Here is a 19,840-nt window from a genome sequence, read left to right on the forward strand (position 1 = left end):
TAGAATATGTAGAGACTTTTCATTGGCTGCTAATCTTTTAAATGCATATTTTCTTTGTGTCACTGATTATATTTCTTTCTGGAGCTGTTTTGTTTGCTCTAGAAGTGTTTTTCTTTTATCATTTTAACATGTACAATGCTCTCTTGTCTGTACTTTCTGTTGATAAGTAGTCTTGTGTGTTTTTCTTTAGTTTCCATTCTTAGGCTTTCATTCACAAGGATCATTATTGATTTTTTTCTGGGGCTACTCAACATTATGGGTGTGATGCAATTTTAAATGTGAAGCATGGAACCACGGATCTTTTTGATCAACCTTTATAGATGTTGGAGTTGTCATTACGACCGAGGTTGGTCCGATCCATCTTGGTTCTGTAGGAGATTCTCTATTAAAGTTCTTGATGTATATATACCTTATCACCTGGTTTTATCTTATGCAATGAAAAATCCAGTGGTATTCTTTGCACAAGCAAGCCCAGTTTTCTTAGTTCATCTAGTCTAAGTTGTATCTGTTTTAAATATTCATGAAGTACACATTCCTGTTTTAACATGGACAGGTATGGTGGCTTCATTGTCCTACCATGCCAAAGTGGCTGACCATATAGAATTTCAAATGGTGATATATGCAAGTCAGTCCTAGGTTCTTATGTTGAACAAAGCAAGAAGCATAAGATCTGCCCATTTTAAGTGTGTTTCTGAACAGAGTTTACCTATCTGTGTCTTCACTTCTTTGTTCATACGCTCGACCTGACCAGAACATTTTGGGCAGATAAACTGAATGATAGTTGCATTTAATCCCCAAGTTCTTGTATATTTCTTGCAGAACTTGGGAAGTGAAATGGGACCCCTTGTCCGAATCTAAGGTATCAGGAATGCCATGTCTAGGTATTATCTCTTTTAATAGACATCTCACAATTGTTGCTGTGTCATTTTTCTTGGATGGACATGCTTCAACCCATCTTGTCAGTCTATCCACTATAACCAATACATATTTGTATCTCTTGTCTTTAGTCATGTTGATATACTCAATTTGAATACATTGGAAAGGCATATAGCTGAGTGGTCTACCTCTCAATGCTATCTTCTTAAAAATGTCCTTGATTATACCTTCTGCATGTTTCACATGCCTGACAAGTTCTAATGGCATTTGTTGTTATTACTGGTGCTGTCCAAAACCTCTGAATGGTATCCAGAATCCCTTGTACTCCATAATGTCCCTTCGCATGAATTACAGTGCATAGATGTTGATAACAGCTTTTTAGGGAGAATAGGTTTACCCCTTTGAGCAATCCAGATCCCTTTGATTAGTTTAGTGCCTAGCTGCTATTGAACTGTATTTTTTCTCTGTTTTAGGCTTCAGTGAGATTATACCTTTCAATCAGAGAGAAATTCAGCACACGGTGGGGTCCAAACCTAGCAGTATATTTTGATGTTATATCTACTCTGTCATTCCCTAGGGGTATTCTGTCCTTTCCATGAGTATGTGCCTTACAATGGATTATGGCCACCTCTTTAGGAAAGTCTACAGCATTTATAATATAGTCTGTTAATTTGCCATATGCAATTGGTTTCCCAGCTGAAATTTTATACCCTCTGTTTTTCCATATGTATGATGACCAATGTACAGTGGAGGAAGCATCATATGAGTCCAGAAAAATATTAGCTCTTTTTCCTTTAGCTAATTCTAAGTCCATGAGCAGAGCCTTGAGCTTGGCTCCTTGGGCACTAACATGACTTGGCAATGATGCATGCCAAAGTGTTCTGTCATTGTCAACTACAGCTGCCCCTATGAATTTTTTCCCATTGCAAATGTAGGAGGACCCATCTGTGTATAACTATTTCTAGATAGATAAGAGGTGTGTCTTTAAGGCATTTAATTGGTTTGTGCATGAGTTCTACTATTTGACCACAGTCATGTAATTCATCTCTACCCACTGGCAAATCAGGAATCAGAGTTGCTGGTGCACATCTATGAATTGTGATATTATCATTGCCTAATAGAATGAACTGGGATATTCTTGCATGGGTGAATGAATGCATATTCTGTGACCATAGTAGTTTTTTTATTTGGTGTGCAGAATACACATGCAATTTACATCCTATGATTTTTTGATCTTGAGCTGTAGCTACTATGCTCCTGAGGCAATGCACCATTCCTTGTGTGACAGAGTCGAGGATAGAAATGTAAAACGCAATGGCCCTTAGATTCAACCCAAAATACTGTGTTAGCATTCCAGAAGTGATGCCTCTAGCTTCGTGAACATACATGTGGAATTCTTTCTTATAATTGAGTATTCCCAAAGCTGGAGCTGATAGAATAGCTCCTTTCAACTGTGGCAAAGCATGGAGATGTACTTTGTTCAATTTTAATGGTTCTTTAATTTCCTTCTTTTTCAAATCACTTAAACATTTGGAAATATGAGAATATCCTACTATATACTGTCTCAAGAAACCAGCAACCCCAAGTAGAAAAGCTCTAAGTTCATTCTTAGTTCTAGGGATGCCTACCTTCTGTATGTCTGCTATTCTTTTATTGGAGATTTTCCTGGTGTCCCCCTCCTGGTCAAATCCTAACTATTCTACCGTTGTAAGAACCCACTCAATCTTCTTTTTTGAAACTTTATGTCCTCTCTTATGAAGCTCTATCAATGACTTCTTTGAATTGATGTTAGTAGCAAATCATTCACATAGTGTATTAATTTTCTACGTTTGAAAGTTAAGGTGGCTAGATCTCTCTGCAGAAGTTGACAAAATATTGAAGCAGACTCACAACATCCTTGCACTAATCTAGTATAGCACAGCTGAGTTTGTCCCCATTGGAAAGCAATAATATTTTGAGTATCAGGGTGCAACGGTATGGTAAAATAAGCATTGCTCAAGTCCAACACTGTGTACCACCTAGCTTCTGAAGGTATTTGGGTTATTATATCATTCAGCAAAGGTGTGACAGTGTGTCTTTTCCTTATAAAATTATTAACAGCCCTCAGTTCCATGACAAATCTCCAAGCGGGAGTGCCATCTTCATTTAGCTTGTTCTTTTTAATAGCTAGAATTGGACTATTGTATTCAGATACTGTAGGTCTTAATATGCCTTGTTCTAGCAAACTATTTATGATAGGTGTTATTCCTTCTTTTGCTTCTTTACTCAATTTGTATTGTGGTATCTTAGGTGGCATTCCTTCCATGACCTCAATCCTGACTGGTGTAACCGACCTGATCCTACCCACATTACTTTGATGTTTTGCAAACACCCTTTGTGGTAAATCTTTTGGTATTTCATACCTAGATATTACAATTTGAATTTTCTCAGGTTCTTTTTCTAGTTGTTCTAAGTATAGCAATGGCTAGTGTTCTAGTGGATTCTTGGGTAAATGCAAATAAATTTTCTCAGATTTTTCACATTGCAAAGTCACCTGAATTTTACACAAAAAAACAACTCCCTAAAAGGTTATCTGGACATGAGGGAATTAGTAGGAAAGTATGATCTATTGTGAGAGGACCTAATTTGACCATAGTGCTTTTAAGCATAGGGACCTGTTGTAATTTGTCCCATAGCTACAGCTACAGAAACCATACCCCCTATGTTGGTATCCCCTAGACATGTCTTTAGGACAAATTTTGAAGCACCAGTATCTAAGAAAGCTTTGTAGTTTTTCTTTCCCACTTTAATCCATACATATGGTTCTGGACTATGTGTGGCTAAGGTGTGTATCACTCCTGAGTCACTGCTCATTTCTTTGCTACCTTCTGTCAGGTGTATATCTGAATCAGCTAAATCTTCTTGATTTAAATAATTTTCTATTGAAATCTTCACTTGAGGTTGATTTTACTATATCCTCTACTACATTGTACAATGAATTTAAATTATAGCTATTGTTTATCTCATATAAGTTTATTTGGCCAGACTCCCCTCTGCCACTTAGAATGTTGGCTTTAAGTCTGCCCAAGTCTTCCATTCCATTCCTCTTTTCAAATTTAACTGTTATTTCACCTTCATTACTTTGAATATGATTATTATTTTCAAATGTAATGTCAGCTTCATTTTCAGTACATTTTCTATTATCTAAATCAGTCATTGCAGGATGGAAAATTTCAACTTCAGGATTCATACTAGATGTTTTTTTTCTAAGGAGTTCTGTACCATATAGTTATTTGAAGAATTAACTGAGTTTTGTGGGATTTTGTTATACAAATCTGTGAATGTTTCCAAATCATATACACCTGTATTAATAGTAACCTCATTGGTAACAGTAAATTTGTGCTTTGATTTTCTGTTACAATCATTTTGCTGTAGGGAATTGAAATTTTGTTTCTCTGTATCTCTCACTAACTTTTTCTTGTACAAAATTCAATCCCTGTGCCCTATTGGCACTAAAAAAAAATTCTCCAAGAATGTTTTGATTTGATCTGTACTTTTTTCCCTGTGTGGTTACTATACAGTCTCTCTCTAAGTCTCTTATCTCTGTTGCTATTTGAGAAAGGATGTCTTTAATTTCTGCATCAAGCTGTTTTACTTGTCTCTGCCTGTCATCTGAACTTTTGCATTTGCCATCATTCACAGATTTACTTTCTTGCACACATTTTTCACTGGTTCTCATCTTTTTTCTCCTAATTTTAACATCAGCCTCTTTCTCACTATTTCTTCCATCTCTATGTACCAACCTACATACATTATAAGCCTGGCTTCATAATTCTCTCCTAACCATATCTGAATATTTTGGTTTGGCTCCTGATTTAATAGCATTTCTCATTTCCTTTAGATCTGTTGCCTGTTCTGTGGATTTCAGCATACAAATGCTGATAGCAAGTGGGGTTTTGCTTATTGTATTTAGCTAGTGGGCTCTTGTTATTTAATTCATGTTTCTTTTTCAGAAAACAGTCTTTGATCAGGTATCCTATGTTATGGCAGAAAAAACATTGCCAGTTCTCTCTCTGTACTGTTCTTGGCTTGTAAGCAGGTTTTGTATATGTCCTAACAGTATTCAACTTTTTGATTTCCTCAATCTTCTTATCCCTTAAATTTTTTTGTGTTTCTTCTAATTTTTTTCTTTAAATCCTGCATCTGTTTATTTTGCTCTGAATGATTTCCATGAATATAAGTCACAGTTTCTTGTAATTCAATCAAACTCACTGTGTCATATTTTGGAAAATAATGTCTCAAAAAGGTTTTTTTTTTAAGTGTGGAGTACAACCTTTCAAAAACTGCCTCGATGTAGATTCCTCTGTATTAGCCTCTAAGCTAAGATTCAACCATTTAAGATAGATGATCTATAAATGAAGCTGGATGTTCCCCTTTATTTTGCATTAGTTTGTCAAATTTTGTCCATGCATTAGGCTTTGAACAACACAGCTTAATGGCTTGGAGCAAGTCTTCCCTACATTTCCTCAAGTAAGTCATGCTGGTGGGATTAGCAAAAACAAAGGTCTTCCCTTTGCTCCTCTGTGGACCAACTAGTCAGGTTGTTTTCTAACCTAGCCTTTTCAATGAATTGGTGATGCTCATGGGGGCTAAACAGTTCTGACAAAAGAAATTCCACATCTTGGAAATCTGGGTCAAAAATTCAGAAAGCACATTTGAGTTCTTTCTGAGTCTTATAGGGCTGGTCAATAAATTTTGCATGCTTTCCCAATTCCTCTTTTACATTCCCCTCATTCCTGTTTCTCACCTTGTTACTGCAAAGCTGAAAAGTGAGCTTCATGCAGGATTGAGAGCCAATTTGTGTTTTTTGTTTATTTTTTTCTTTCTTGCCTTGGATCTTTAGGGCCAATGAATTCATCACCAAGTGATTATTCTACTGCATCTCTTCATAATCTAGCCTTGTTCTTGGGAAGCAAACATAGTCTTTTACCATAACTTTATTTGAAGTCTTTCCAGTGTGGTATGATCAGGCAGAGCTTGTATTCAGTTGGAAGTGAGAGTTCAGGACTGCCACTGTGCCAAGATGGGACCCTAGGGTGGTGCTTTATGAAAGAATAATATAAAAAAGCTAGTTCAGATTCTATAACACCATATGATTAAAGATGTTTAATATAAATTATTTTTAAAGATGCTTATAATACATTATACACACACATACCCTTCCCCCCTACCCCCCCACCCCAATTTCATAGATGAGGAAATAGGTTTAGAAAGTGTAACCTGTCTCAGGTTATACAGTTTGGCAATGGTTGAGCCAGGCCTAACTAAGCTCTCTGTCAGAGAGATGCAGTTAACGATCTGTTTTAAGGAGTTTTCTTAATTTCACTCTTTCTCTTTAAGAGACCATCGCAAACAAATTGGTCCTCTGACTCTTTAAAAGGCTGACTATAAAACAGAAAGAGGCAGTTAAGAAAGGGACTCCATTTCTCTCTGACTTCCTAGGGAGCAGGGGTTCTGGGTTGGTTTCTCTCATTCTGTCAAGAGGATCTGACAGTTGATTTCTGAGAGTTTGGATTTGAGAAGTCATCTATCTCTGCGGGGTTGTTCTTCTCAGCACTTTGAGGGAAAAGGGCCTGACTGAGGGCTTTTCTTCTTAGCACTTTGAGGATTCAGGAGAACTCTCTGTGCCACTGTGGCAGGCAGTTTCACCATGGACAGTTAAGGAAGTAGAAATACTTTTAAGGAGGTGTTGGAGATTAATATTAATTTATTTAGTTTAGGAAAGATAACGAATTTTAATATTAGTTGGACAGTGTAGGTTAGTTTAGGCCTCAGTCAGGCAAGAAGATCTTTAGAATTAGGGTTTCTTAGAAATTTTAGCATAGGGGTTAGATTTTTAGGCATAGTTATAGAAGAGATATACTCTCTTTATTTCCTACCTCTTATTTCCTATCCCTATTCTCCTCTGAATAAATAAGTAGAGGTTTACCAAACTCTTCTCTGGACATTTATCGAACTCCCACCAATATTTTTAACCCACAACAGATCTTGTTAAAACTGATACCATTTACAAGAAATCATTTCCATAACAAAATTTCTCTTTGTTTTTCCTTAGGCGATAACATTAGTAATAGTACTGATACATCGGTTACAGTTTTTCTACAACTAGTAATTCAGCTCAACACATTTTCTGAATCTTCTGTGTTGTGTATTATTTACATAGCTGATGAAGAGGGAAAGAAGAATTGGCTGTAATAGACTTTTAATTCTGTTCATTATCTACTTCTAACATCCCACCTCCCTCATAAAAGTCATCTCAGATACTCACTTTTCCATCTCCTTTCCAGCAGCTATCTTATCTTCTTAGCCTAGAAGATGCCTCCTGTAATCTCTTCTGATTGGTGAATGTGGACTACCATTTTACAGTGTTTTGGGACCATACTTCCTTTACTCTCAACTCCCCTCTCACTCTAGACTTTTCCTTCTTTTTCCTAGAACTTTGTTCCAGCTTGGGTAATCTACCTGCCTGTCTTATGAAACTTCCTTTTATGTGTTATCTTTCCTTTTGGAATAGAAGAGTGTATAGACTGCCTTTTGGCCTTATATCTCTTGCCTTTTGCATGGTACCTGGCTTAATAAATTCTTTGTCATTTAACATTTTTGGGACTTGGTTTCTAATTTTGAAATGATCCCTGAGCCTTTCTGATTATAAAATTCCCTGATGATCCAGCAAATAAGGTTTAATATTTTAAAAAATGATACATTTCTCCTTTATAGTATATATTTTCAAATATTTGTTGTAATTTATTGAATTATTATAATGAAACAAGCATCAACTTGTGTTTTTCCAGATATAACAATGTATTCATTAAGAAAAATAATTAGAAATTCATCAAAAATTTTATTTCCTCTGTTCAAACATAGTCCCTGGCCCTATTATAGTCTAATCAAGGGAAAAGTAGACTTAGTTTAAAAAATATATGTAGCAGTTAATGAGACTATTTGGACTTTTCTGCATAATTCTGTTATAAAATGTTATAGAAGGAAATTAAAAAAAAAAGATTCCCATCTAATGTGATTCATTTACTATTTAAAGCCAGTGTGTAATGGTAATAGATAATTTAAAGATAATTGATTTAATTTTTTTTTAGGGTGACTGTTGGATCTGTATGGAACTCATGTCTACCTCGTTTGACAAGTTTTACAAATATGTATATAGTGTATTAGATGATGTTATTCCAGAAGAAATTTTAGGCAAAATCACGTTAGCAGTAAGTATCTGGTTTTAATTATTTCAAATATTAAATCTCTGTTAAATAAAAATTCAGATATACTAAAAAAACAATCATCTAGACCTTTATATTCACACATTTCCTTACAGAAAATTCTTAGAGAGTATTTGTAGTTTGTAAAGGAGCCCTACTTGGTTCTCTAGAAACATGAGATTAGGCAGAATAATATTTTCATAGAAACAGTTTTACAACTGGGCTGTTGAATACTTGTATAGCAGACCTTCTAGTTTTCCACAAGGGTCAGTAAAAAATAAGTAAATTATATTGAAATCAATTTGGTTGGGGCAAACTGATGAGGTATTTGAAGATAGGGTTAGAGACTCCATATTAAAAATAATTGTTAAGCACTTTGCAGTAATAGATTCAGTGAATTGGTAATAGAACTTGTTCTAGCTTGAAAAAATTAATTTTGGTTGATTTTTTTTACCCTTTTGTAACTTTTGTTTTTATCTTGTCTTCAAATTTATGAAATACTCTTTGTAGTTATCATCCTCAAAATGATCAGCATAATTGTGTTCGTGTTTTGTACTTTGCATGTTATCAGATTTAATGTAGAAGTCTTACTTCTTATTCTCCCTAACTTAATTTTCTAGTGATTATAGTAATCTTACAAGCTCTCTAATATTTCTTTTTTAATATGCTTTATTAATAACTTTACCCACAGCAATATAATTAGTTCTAGTATTTCTAACCAACCAGATATAACTAGAAGTGCAAAATAATAAAAATTCATGGGTTTATAAAGCTTTTAGAGACTTACCAACAAGTTCATGATATATGACTTGACTAAGGTCCAAAATATATAGACTATTAGCAACCACCTGAAAGTATATGAAAATCAGAAAAAAAAAGAATCAAAACAACCTAGAGATTTTTACCTCACAACCAGCAAATTTGGAAAAAGAGCAAAAGACAAAAATAAATGTTGAAGGGGTTGTAGAAACACATTAAAAATACAAAAATACAAATATTCTAGAAAACAATTTAGAATTATGTATATAAAATATCTATATCTGACCTAGCAATTCCCCTTTAGACAGTATACCAAAGAGATCTTTTAATTTCACAAAAATATTTTTAGAAGCAAAAAGTTTAAATAAAGTGGAAGCCCTTCATTTGGGAAATTGCTAAATAAATTATGGCACATGAATATATGGAATATTGTGCTGTAAGAAATTAAGAATGTTACAAATATTGAGAAACATAGAAACATGATTATTCATGAACAGAAGTAAACAGTTAGAAAAAAAGTGTTCACAATGAGCTTAACAATATAACTGAAAATAAAAACTACCACAAAACAATTGGTGAAGCATATTTCAAAATAATAAACAACAAATTTCACCCAAGAAGAACATGTATGAACAAATACTGCCTTTTCAAAGGTGCAGCAAGGGTGCCTGGGGGGAGAGTGGAGCGTTTCCATGAATGAGGAACAGCATATATTGTCATTTTTTTTGGTGTGTATTGATTAGTTTTGATGTTTTTATCTTTTTTACTTTTAGTAAATTCTTTATTATGAGGGATCGCTTTCTAGTTTGGGGAGAGGGAGACAGGAATTTTAAAAAATTTTTTAAAACAAGATTTGTTGATATGAAAATGATGCGATATTAAACCCTTTTGGTGAGACGGATGGGGGATAATCCTTTCATTCTATGATAGACATTTTTATTCCTGAAAAAGCTGATGAATATAACTTTCATTGACTTGTTTATTATTTTGGCATTAACTGTTTTCTGTAAATGTGAAACCGCAAGGAAATATAAGAAACTAAGTTTTACAATCAGTTAATCATCTAACTAAAATTATAATAGGTTACAAATACTCTTAATTAGCAGCTTTTAAAAACTTAGGATATTTAAATGTAACTTATTTTTCTAATTGACATAAATTTCATTTCTCTTTCTACTTTTTTCTAGACTGTGAAAGCACTAAACCACTTAAAAGAAAACTTGAAAATTATTCACAGAGGTAGGTAGGCATGGGCATTCTCTTTGTTGAAAAGAAATTAACTTTTTTTCCCTTAATTTGAAATATCATTGAAAATTATGCCACAAATATTATGGTATAATTTTTCTTTGAAAGTTGTTTTGCATTGTCGGCAGCAGGCACAAGCTGCTCTTTAAAAAAAAAAAACAACTATCCTTTTTACTCCTGATAGCCCAGTCTCACTTATTAACATAATAAATAAGGAAATGACTTTGAACCTGCTCATCATTTGTATTTAAGATGTCCTTTGTGTTCATTGTGTACCAGTTTTTCTTGATATGGAAATAGTTATATAAACTTACTACTTTTAAAGTTAGATCAGAAAACTAAATTTGTCAAATGAAAATTTCCAACTACTGTTGAATATGGAATAAAGGGGGTAAGTTTTATTTTTTCATCATTTCATTTCAGCAGTATACCAGCTTGGATAAAACTCATCATTAGGGAGGCATTGTTCTATCTACCTTTGAAATGCCTCACTTGGTATTCTTCCTTTTATTTCCTTTGTAATATCTGCCTATTAGCTTTTTCAGGCTACTTTTCTCATCAAGTTATCATCTTCTCATGCAACATGAGTTCTTTTATTTATTCTCATTTTCACTTCAATACATCTTAAAACAGAGAAGCACGGTAGTGAATATAAGAACTACCTGACACATTTTCTAGTTCTGTGATCATGGGCAAGTACTTATTTGTATAATGGAAAAATGAATGATATTTGTGGTATCTGCTTCACAGGGTTATTTGAAAGAAAGTGCTTTGTAAACTAAAGTGGTTTAAATCAGTAAGCATCTGTAAATTTTTTTGTAAACTTTAAAGTGTAATGATTGTATGTTTACTATACTTTTGATATGATTATAGTGAAGTTGTAAAGGGAGCTTATAGAAATAGAAACAATATGTTGAGAGATAGGAACTTAGATGAGCTGGCCCCTATTCTCCTTCACCTCCCCTGAGTTAGGCTGTCAAGGTGTGTTGCAGAGAATCCAATAAAGGATCCCTGGATGTGACATAGTGATAGGGAGTTGAAGGAAGGTCTTCCCTATGAGGCAGACCAGGGGATAACCCCAGATTTTCTGGCCTGAAGTGGACCCAAAGACAAATTTCCCTAATGTCCTTGACTCAGCGGGAGAGGAGCCTTGGTTAGCACTCTGTTATGGCAGGGATGGCCACAACAGATACTCTTCCCCTTTTGCTTCCAGCAATAAATCTCAAGAAGATATCTGACTGTGTATTAATGGTTTATCAATAATGTTAATGAGGAGAGTTGGAGAGTTGGAATGAGGAAGTCAGGTCCCCTAATTTATTTCCATCTACTGTGGATGAGAGAGGTACAGACTACACTATAAGGACTTGATTTACAAGGAAACCTTATGCAGGAAGGAAATGGAACTTTGGCTGGGAACGGGGAATGAGACTAGAACCTCCAGTCAAGAAAAGCAGATGGACAGTTGAAAAAGGAGTTCTTATCCCTTCCAAACTGAAAGGGAGAAGATCATCTCATTGAGCTTAACTTAGATTAGCTATCTTTCCTCGAAAGTGGTGGATAGAGACTTTTTCCCTTTGGAGAAGACAAGAGACTATCCACCCAGGAGATTTTTCATTGATATCTTCAAAAGCTGTATCTCTCTATATTAGGAAATTACACCACCCTGACTCCACAATAGTCCTCAGGGACCCAGGTCTCCAGATCTGAGCCCTCAAGCCCTGAAGGCAATTTAGGTTGAAACTAGAAATAGGGACTTCCTATTTTCCCTCTTCCCTAAACCTACCAATCCTAAATCTCCAGACAATAAATAGAATTGAACATCTCATTCTCCAAATGTACTAAGGGGGTCAAGATAATATCCATCCAGGAAAGAGGACAGAAACCAGAGATTGAAGGGGATTTCCTCTTTACCTTTCAGCACTGGACATTGATCCAACTTCATCTTCTCTTGGACAGCTCTGTCTGGGAGAGGAAGTGCTGCTTCTCTTTATCTGTTCCCTCCCTCTCTGAGACCTGTCAAGCTTTGGTTCCTGATCCCCCTCCAGTACAGTTTTGGCACCCCTGTTTCAAAAGAATCCATCTTAGTTAACTGCAAGGGGGTGACAGTTGGAACACTGAGCAGGGTAGCCATCTTTGGGGTTCAGACTATTAGGGAAAAGACAACATGTGGCAGTTATTGTTTTGGGCATTAGTAATCATGATTTTTGGAGTATATTGGACATACTGTCCAATATACAATACAGTGACATCGGTAGTTATGGACACAATCAAACTTATTTTGAATACAACTTTATTTATGAATATCAGACCATTCAACAATTCATTTATGTGGCAGACAGTGACCCAAGTCTACCTTATCCTGATGGAAGTTATCCAGACCCTGACTTATGTAAAAACTGTTGTGAGAATGATCTTGCCAAAGAAACAGGCTCAAGTTTTCCTAATTGATAATAGTCTAGAAGATTTATTCAAACAAATACCTATCCTGACCGAGATATGTAATGACTACTTATATAAGAAGAAAAAGGATAAGGGTAGTGATGGGGGGACTGGAGAGACAAAGAATAATGATATGACAGATAAAGACAAGAAGGGCAGTGATTCAGACAAGGCTAAAGATTTAACAACTGAAGCTATTGGAGTTGACAACAATACCAAGTCAGTTAACAAGCTAGAGAACAACTTAACATCTGAAGTCACAGAAATTATGACTCTTCATGACGTGGCTAGGCTGACTGATGGTTCTGGGGTCCTCCATACAGAAATACACAAATATTTCCCTACACAAGACCTGAAATCTCTGAAGAAGAGATTTCCAAAATTTATTTCAGAACCCCACAGATGTGTTAAAGAATTAAAAAGAGCATTCAAAGTATATGAGCCTGATTTTGAAGATGTTGAGTTAATTATGGGGGAAGTATTAAGTCCTCACGAACAGAGACAATTTGTAGAGAAGACTATACAACATGACAATCTGAAGGACTGGCCTAGGGCACATCAGAGGGAAGATTTTGTTTTCATGAGATCTGCAAATTTCTCCTACCTAAAAAAAGATGCAAAGAAGACCTCCTCCAAGCCATCAAATCATTTTGTGACTGACCTAATGCTTGTAGCAAATTTGACAGAATGACACAAAACCAAAACAAAAACCCTGCTAGTTTTATCACGGAGAATGTGGGGTCAATCTTGGGAATTAGTCAGGATTTCCAAGAGTCAGTAGCTCATGTCTGTGGGCAGTTTCTAAAAGGATGCAATTACCAAAAGAAACATTTTTTCAGAAACTTCTTCCCCAAATTTGATTCAATAACCATTGCTGACCTGAGAGACACTGGGACCTATCTTTATGAGAATCATAAAGAAGAGAGAAAGATGAATTAAAGCTAAAATTACAAGAAACATTAGAGTCTCTGAAGAAGAAGGCGATTGAAGAAGTTAAAAATCTAAATACTATCAGAACCTATAACAGACAGAACTATCAATCACAACAGAGGGGTCAGAGAGATACTAGATGGTGTTTCCTTTGTAACAGAATTGGTCACATAGAAATTATTCTCTAAAACAGAAATATGAACAAGGACATAATAGCAGTGGGAGATATCAGACCAATTCCCAGAACAAAGGATATTATAGGAACTATGAAAGATACAATAAGAGCTGTTGTGATCACTGCAGACTAAAAGAATCTGAAGCTCCTGATTTAAAAACAGTACAGGCAACTATCAATAGGGGGGAGAAACCTTGCTACTCAGAATTCATAGCTAAAGGACAGAGATACACAGCATGAAGCCAGAACCTTGGTTCATTAAAACAACAGATGCATATGGGGGCAATGACTGGAAAATAGTTAAGAGTAAGAAACATGGGGGATTAGATATAAATTACGAAAAGGGTGATGGTGACAAAAGGGAGGTATCTACAAATGTGATTTTGGGTTCTTTAAGCATTTTACAAAGAGGTTGGAACAAAACATTAATAAAAAGCAAAGAGAAGTTATGGATATGGAGAAAGAGATTCAGAATGTTATAGCAGAGATACAACAAGATATATATATATATATACATATATATATATACACATATATATATTCAAATGAAGGGAGCATAGTATCAGGAAAAGAGAAAACTAAAGAACAGGTTAGAGCTTATCTAGAAAATTTCTTTGCAGGTAGGTTTGGTTTAGGGTTTGGAGAGAGAAAGATAACTTGCAAAAAACTTATATCAACAACAATATAATGTTACATCAGTAGAAAAAAAAACAACATCACAATTCTCTACACCATCCTAATACAATAGTAGCAAAGAAAACTGATACAATGAAATCTATGTCTGAAGAAATGAAATATATAGCTTACAGAACCAAACCAATCCACACAGGGGCTAATTGAAACAATGAAGGAACGTTTAGGGACAACTCAAGAGAAAAAGGAAACTAGTTTGAATGCAAAAGCAGCAATATTTTACCCATTGCAATTTAAAGGAAAAGATTCAAAACATGTTAATTGTAAACTTGGGAAAGGGGTTGACAAGAATACATAACCATACAACTGAGATATGTTAGCCCTAATACCAGAGTGCACAACAACAACAAATGAAAGCATAGGTAGAATAGAGCAAGAAACACCTTTCAATGATACTCAGTCTTCAAAAAGCTTGATATTCTCTAACATTCTAAACACAGAGCCTAAGTCTAGCCTGGTGCTGCAAAATGAACAGGCAATTGTCCATGAAGAAGATGCAGTTGACAGGAAACAAACAGAAAGTACTTTAAGCCAAGAAGTTTCAATTAGTCCAACCTCACCGACAATAGCTAATGTAGGGGCAGTGCCCATGAACAACAACAACTGGTTTAACAACAACTGACACACCTGAACCACATGTTTGGATTAATGTGGGAAAGAAGGTATACAAAGCTCTCATTGATACTGGTGCTTCCAAGTCCATATTAAAGTCATTCCCAGGAGATACTACCATTAAGGGTATGGTTTCAGTGACAGGAGCTACTGGGGAAATACAACAGGTCTCAGAGCTCAAAAGCACAATGGTAAAACTAGGTCCTCTCTCCACTGGCCATACATTTCTCCTAATTCCTGAATTTCTGGACAATATTTTGAGATGGGATTTTTAAAATGTAAAATAGGAGCAACTTTGCATTATGAGCAATCTGGGAACATATATTTACATCTACCCAAGCAGTTTCTCTAACACTATTCTTTATTATTTCTGGAACTAGATGAAAAAACTGAACAGCACCAAGAGTGAACACTGATGTATGAAATTCCCATTGATATACCACAAGGAGTATTTGCTGAACATCAGAGGAATGTGGGTAGAATTAAATCAGCAACACCAGTAAAAATAGAAGTCAGGGATGACGTGCCTCCTAAGATACCTCAAAATAAGCTCAGTAAAGAAGCAATTCTAGGCATAACTCCTATAATCAATAGTTTACTGGAGTAGGGCATATTAAGACCAACAGTATCAGAATTTAACAACCCAATCTTAGACATCAAGAAGAACAAACAAAATTCTGATGGGTCTTTTTCATGGAGATTTGTGGAGGATCTTAGAGCAGTCAACAGCTTTATTAAGACACACTATAACATCATCACCGAATGACATCATCACAGAGAAACCACCCAATGTACAGTGGTACACCGTGATAGACTTGAGCAATGCCTATTTTGCGATACCGTTGCACCCTGACTCCCAAAACATTCTTGCATTCTCAAGGGCTAAAATAAGCTCTGCTGGACTTGTTCAGTTCAGGGCTGTTGTGAAAGTGTGTCCATTTTTTTGTTAATTGCTTAAGAGAGACCTAGAGACTATTAAATTCAAGCAGGGCAAACTGGTACACTATGTTGACGATCTACTCCTTGTATCACCCAATCCTAAAATATGCTTGGAAGATTCTAAAAGGCTGCTAATGGAGTTGTATAAGAGAGGACATAAGGTCTCTAGGAAGAAGCTACAATGGTTCTCCTAAGAATTGAATACTTAGGATTTATCCTGGAAAAGGGCACCAGGAAAATCTCTAGTAAAAGGATAGCTGATTTTCAAAAGCTAGGAATCCTGTGAACAAAGAAACAACTTAGAACATTCCTTGGGATGGCAGGTTTCTCTTGGCAATATGTCATACATAGGGTATTCCAACATATCTAAATGCTTAACAAACTTGACAAAGAATGAGGTAGAACCATTGCAAATAACAAAATAACATCTCCATACTTTGTCAAAGTTGAAACAGGCAATTCTAACAGCCCCAGTGTTAGGAATACCAAATTATGACAAAGAATTCCATCTGTATGTTCATGAAACTCAGGGCATAGCTTCTGGAGTTCTAGCGCAATGCCTAGGACTTAATTTAAGAACTGTAGCATAGTACAGTATGATATTTAATAAGGTAGTACATTGCTTGAGGAGTATAGCAGCAGCCACCTTCATAGTGAAAAAAGCAAATGAATAGTATTGGGATGTAAGCTCCATGTATATTCTGCTCATCAAATTGAAAAACTTTTAAGGGGTCACAGAGTATGCATGCATTCACATCTGCTAGGCTATCTCAGTATAAAATCATTTTGCTAGGAAAGGATAATCTTACCATTCACAGATGTACATCTCCAAACCCAGCAACTCTGATACCTGATTTGCCTTTAGGAGAAGAACCACTACATGACTGCACCCAAGTAATAGAAATGTTACATAAACCAAGGCATGACCTAAAAGATATATCTCTTATTGATCCAGAAATTGAGTTATATACAGATGGATCCTCATACATTTTTAGAGGACAAAGAGTCACAGGTGGAGCAGTAGTGACCAATGACAGAACACTATGGCATGCTTCACTACCTGATCATGTCTGCACCCAAGGTACTGAATGAAAAGCTCTCATGACAGCACTGGAATTGGCCAAAGACAAAAGAGGAAATGTGTATACAGATTCAAATTATGCATTTGCAACCGTGCATGCTAATGCTTATACATGGAAAAACAGAGGTTTTATAATATCAGCTGGGAAGAAGACTGTATACAAAGATCTCATATCCTGCCTAATAGCATCAGTAGATTTGCCAAGTGAAGTAGCTGTGATACATTTCAAGACACACACTTCTGGCAAGGACAACATATCCCAGGGAAAAATCAGGGCTGACATAACAGCAAGATATGCAGCTAGATTTGGTCCTTACCATGTTCTGACTCTTTCTCTGGTGTAAAAGGATGATATTACAAAAGTATATCACAGAGATGAGATTCAGTTATGGCAAAAATACCTAGGAGCCAAATGAGTAAAAGGAATACGGATAGTGAGGATAGCCCATACTGCCCAGAAAGCTTTATCAACATCTGTGTAATGTGATTCACTCCAAAGGTCATTATGGAGTTCAAGCCATGTTAGATGAAATCAGAAGATTTTGGACAGCCCTGGGGATATCTACAAATGTCATTAGAGTTTGTCAGGCATGTGATAGATGTAGGAAATTCAGTCAAGGTCATTTCAAGAACAAAGCATTGGGAGGCAGACCTTTATCTTATACACCTTTCCAGTGTTTGCAAATTGACTACATTTTTATGCCTTGTGACAAGGGATATAAATATGCACTTGTAATCATGGATCATCTGAGTAGACGGATAGAGGCATATCTGACTAAAAATAACAATTCAACCATAGTAGTGAAAACATTACTGAAGGAAATAATTCCCAGTTATGGCATTCCTGATGTAATTGACTCAGACAGGGGTACTCATTTTACATCACAAATATTGCAAGAAGTATATAAGAACTTAGGCATTAAAAATAGCCTACACAGTGTTTACAGACTGCAGAGTTTGGGTCAGGTGGAGAGGATGAATAAAGAGTTTAAAAGAACCATAGGAAAACTCTGCGCACAAACACATCTTAAGTGGACAGATGTTCTTCCTTTGGCTCTATTCCACCTTAAAACCAGACTCAGAGGAGACTTGCATATTTTCCTGTTCGAAATTGTTTATGGACAACCATTATGGCATGGACGGACAGCTAAACCATCTTATATATCCATGCTAAGAGGAGAATGTCAACTTCACACCTGTCTAGTAGAAATACAAGATAGATTGGAAGAACTCAAGAATCTGAGATTGTTAGTTCAAAGGGTATCACTAGATTTCTCACTGCACAATATCAAACCAGGAGATAAAGTGTATGTGAAGAATTTTGTCAGAGATACTTCTACTGAGCCTAGATGGAATGGCCCACTCAGAGTAGTATTAGCTACTCCTACATTCATCAAAATAAGCAAAGATCAATGGTACAGTGCCTCTCATGTGAAACATTATGTCCATAATGATAGAACAACAGAATACCCAGAATAAATCCAGAAGAGATTGCAAGAGACATACTAGAATCTGAAGAAATACCGAATGCCGTGGAAATAACTGAATTTGTCTCTGCAAATGGGAACAATGAGAGTAAAGAAGAAATAGAATAAAGCACTCCACAAATATATACATACAGTACTCTGAATCTCAAGAAATAGCTCCATGAATCATCACAAATCTCTGCTAGGATCAACAACTAAATGTTAACTTCCATCTCCAAAGCTCCAAAACCATATAACAGAAATATACTAATAATAAATTACAAAAGATATATACACATACATGAACGTGTACATAGATGATATATGTGCACATGAAGAAATCATTCATACATGCACACAAAAAGAAAAATCAATCTTACACCCATGCACATGATAATCTTATACACATTCATGATCTTGTATGTTATAGTTATCAGAGAACACAGGACTTCATTCAAAGAGAGACGACAGGCAAGTATGTATGCTGTACAGAGGAAGTTCACTGGACCAATAGAATTATTTCAATCAACATCAAGGACAACAAAAGAACTTTAACAACAAGAACTGATAATAATGGGTCACATAAGATTAATCTTCATACACATTAATTTCACATAGGGAATTGCATCCACATGCACATTAGAATCAACACAGGAAGGAGGAATAATAAATCTTTAGGCAACTTGAGAAGAGGATTTCCTGAAGAAAATTAAGTATGCATCAACACTACATAATTAGTACACAAACACTTATTCATACACACTGACATATATTTTGGGTTGCATTGTAGATAAGATCAATCAATATGAACTTTATAATTTACAATGGAGCTTATGCAGGACTCATGCAGGCAAGAAAATACAAGAATTCTTGTCTGAATGACTTCTGGTCAGGACTCATGCAAATATGAAATATGTATTTGTACATATGTAATGTTTATACAGAAAAAACAATGTACATTTGTAAGATACTAGTGGTCTAACATCCTAACAGCATAAAGAAGACTAATATATTAATCATTTATAAATAGGGAAAGATTAGATCAGGGAAGTTTAGAACTAGAGATAGACTAGGGACAGAGCAATATATTTTATGATATGATTTTTCAAATCAGGATTTATTAATATTATAGAAATTAGAAGAGTTATTATGATTTCATAATTATAAATTTGTACTTGTTCATTGGAATAAGAAAATTTAGATTGTTACAGGGTGTTACACTGTTGAAATATTGTTACTGTATGGAAATTTCCTACGTATAAATTCCTATGACTTTTCTATAATTCTAATCTTAGACATAGAATTTAGTCAGATTGAGAATTTTAAGATAAATTAAAGTTTGTTATTTTGAGGGGGGAAAGAAATATTTAGAATAGGTCTT

The 19,840-nt window shown here is 35.3% G+C and overlaps 1 protein-coding gene across 2 annotated transcripts in view; it reads left to right on the forward strand.

Annotated features, from left to right (window-relative positions):
• The window catches only part of MAP2K4 (mitogen-activated protein kinase kinase 4), a 232,055-nt gene that overhangs the window by 168,677 nt on the left and 43,538 nt on the right, over window positions 1-19,840 (forward strand). For both annotated transcript variants that reach the window (XM_001367861.3, XM_007483371.3), the window contains 2 exons: window positions 8,007-8,126; window positions 10,067-10,118. In XM_001367861.3, coding sequence (XP_001367898.1) covers window positions 8,007-8,126; window positions 10,067-10,118 — 172 coding nt within the window. The remainder of the gene's footprint in view (window positions 1-8,006; window positions 8,127-10,066; window positions 10,119-19,840) is intronic.

The sequence above is a fragment of the Monodelphis domestica genome, chromosome 2 (genome assembly GCF_027887165.1).
Source record: "Monodelphis domestica isolate mMonDom1 chromosome 2, mMonDom1.pri, whole genome shotgun sequence".
Taxonomy (NCBI): Eukaryota; Metazoa; Chordata; class Mammalia; order Didelphimorphia; family Didelphidae; genus Monodelphis; species Monodelphis domestica.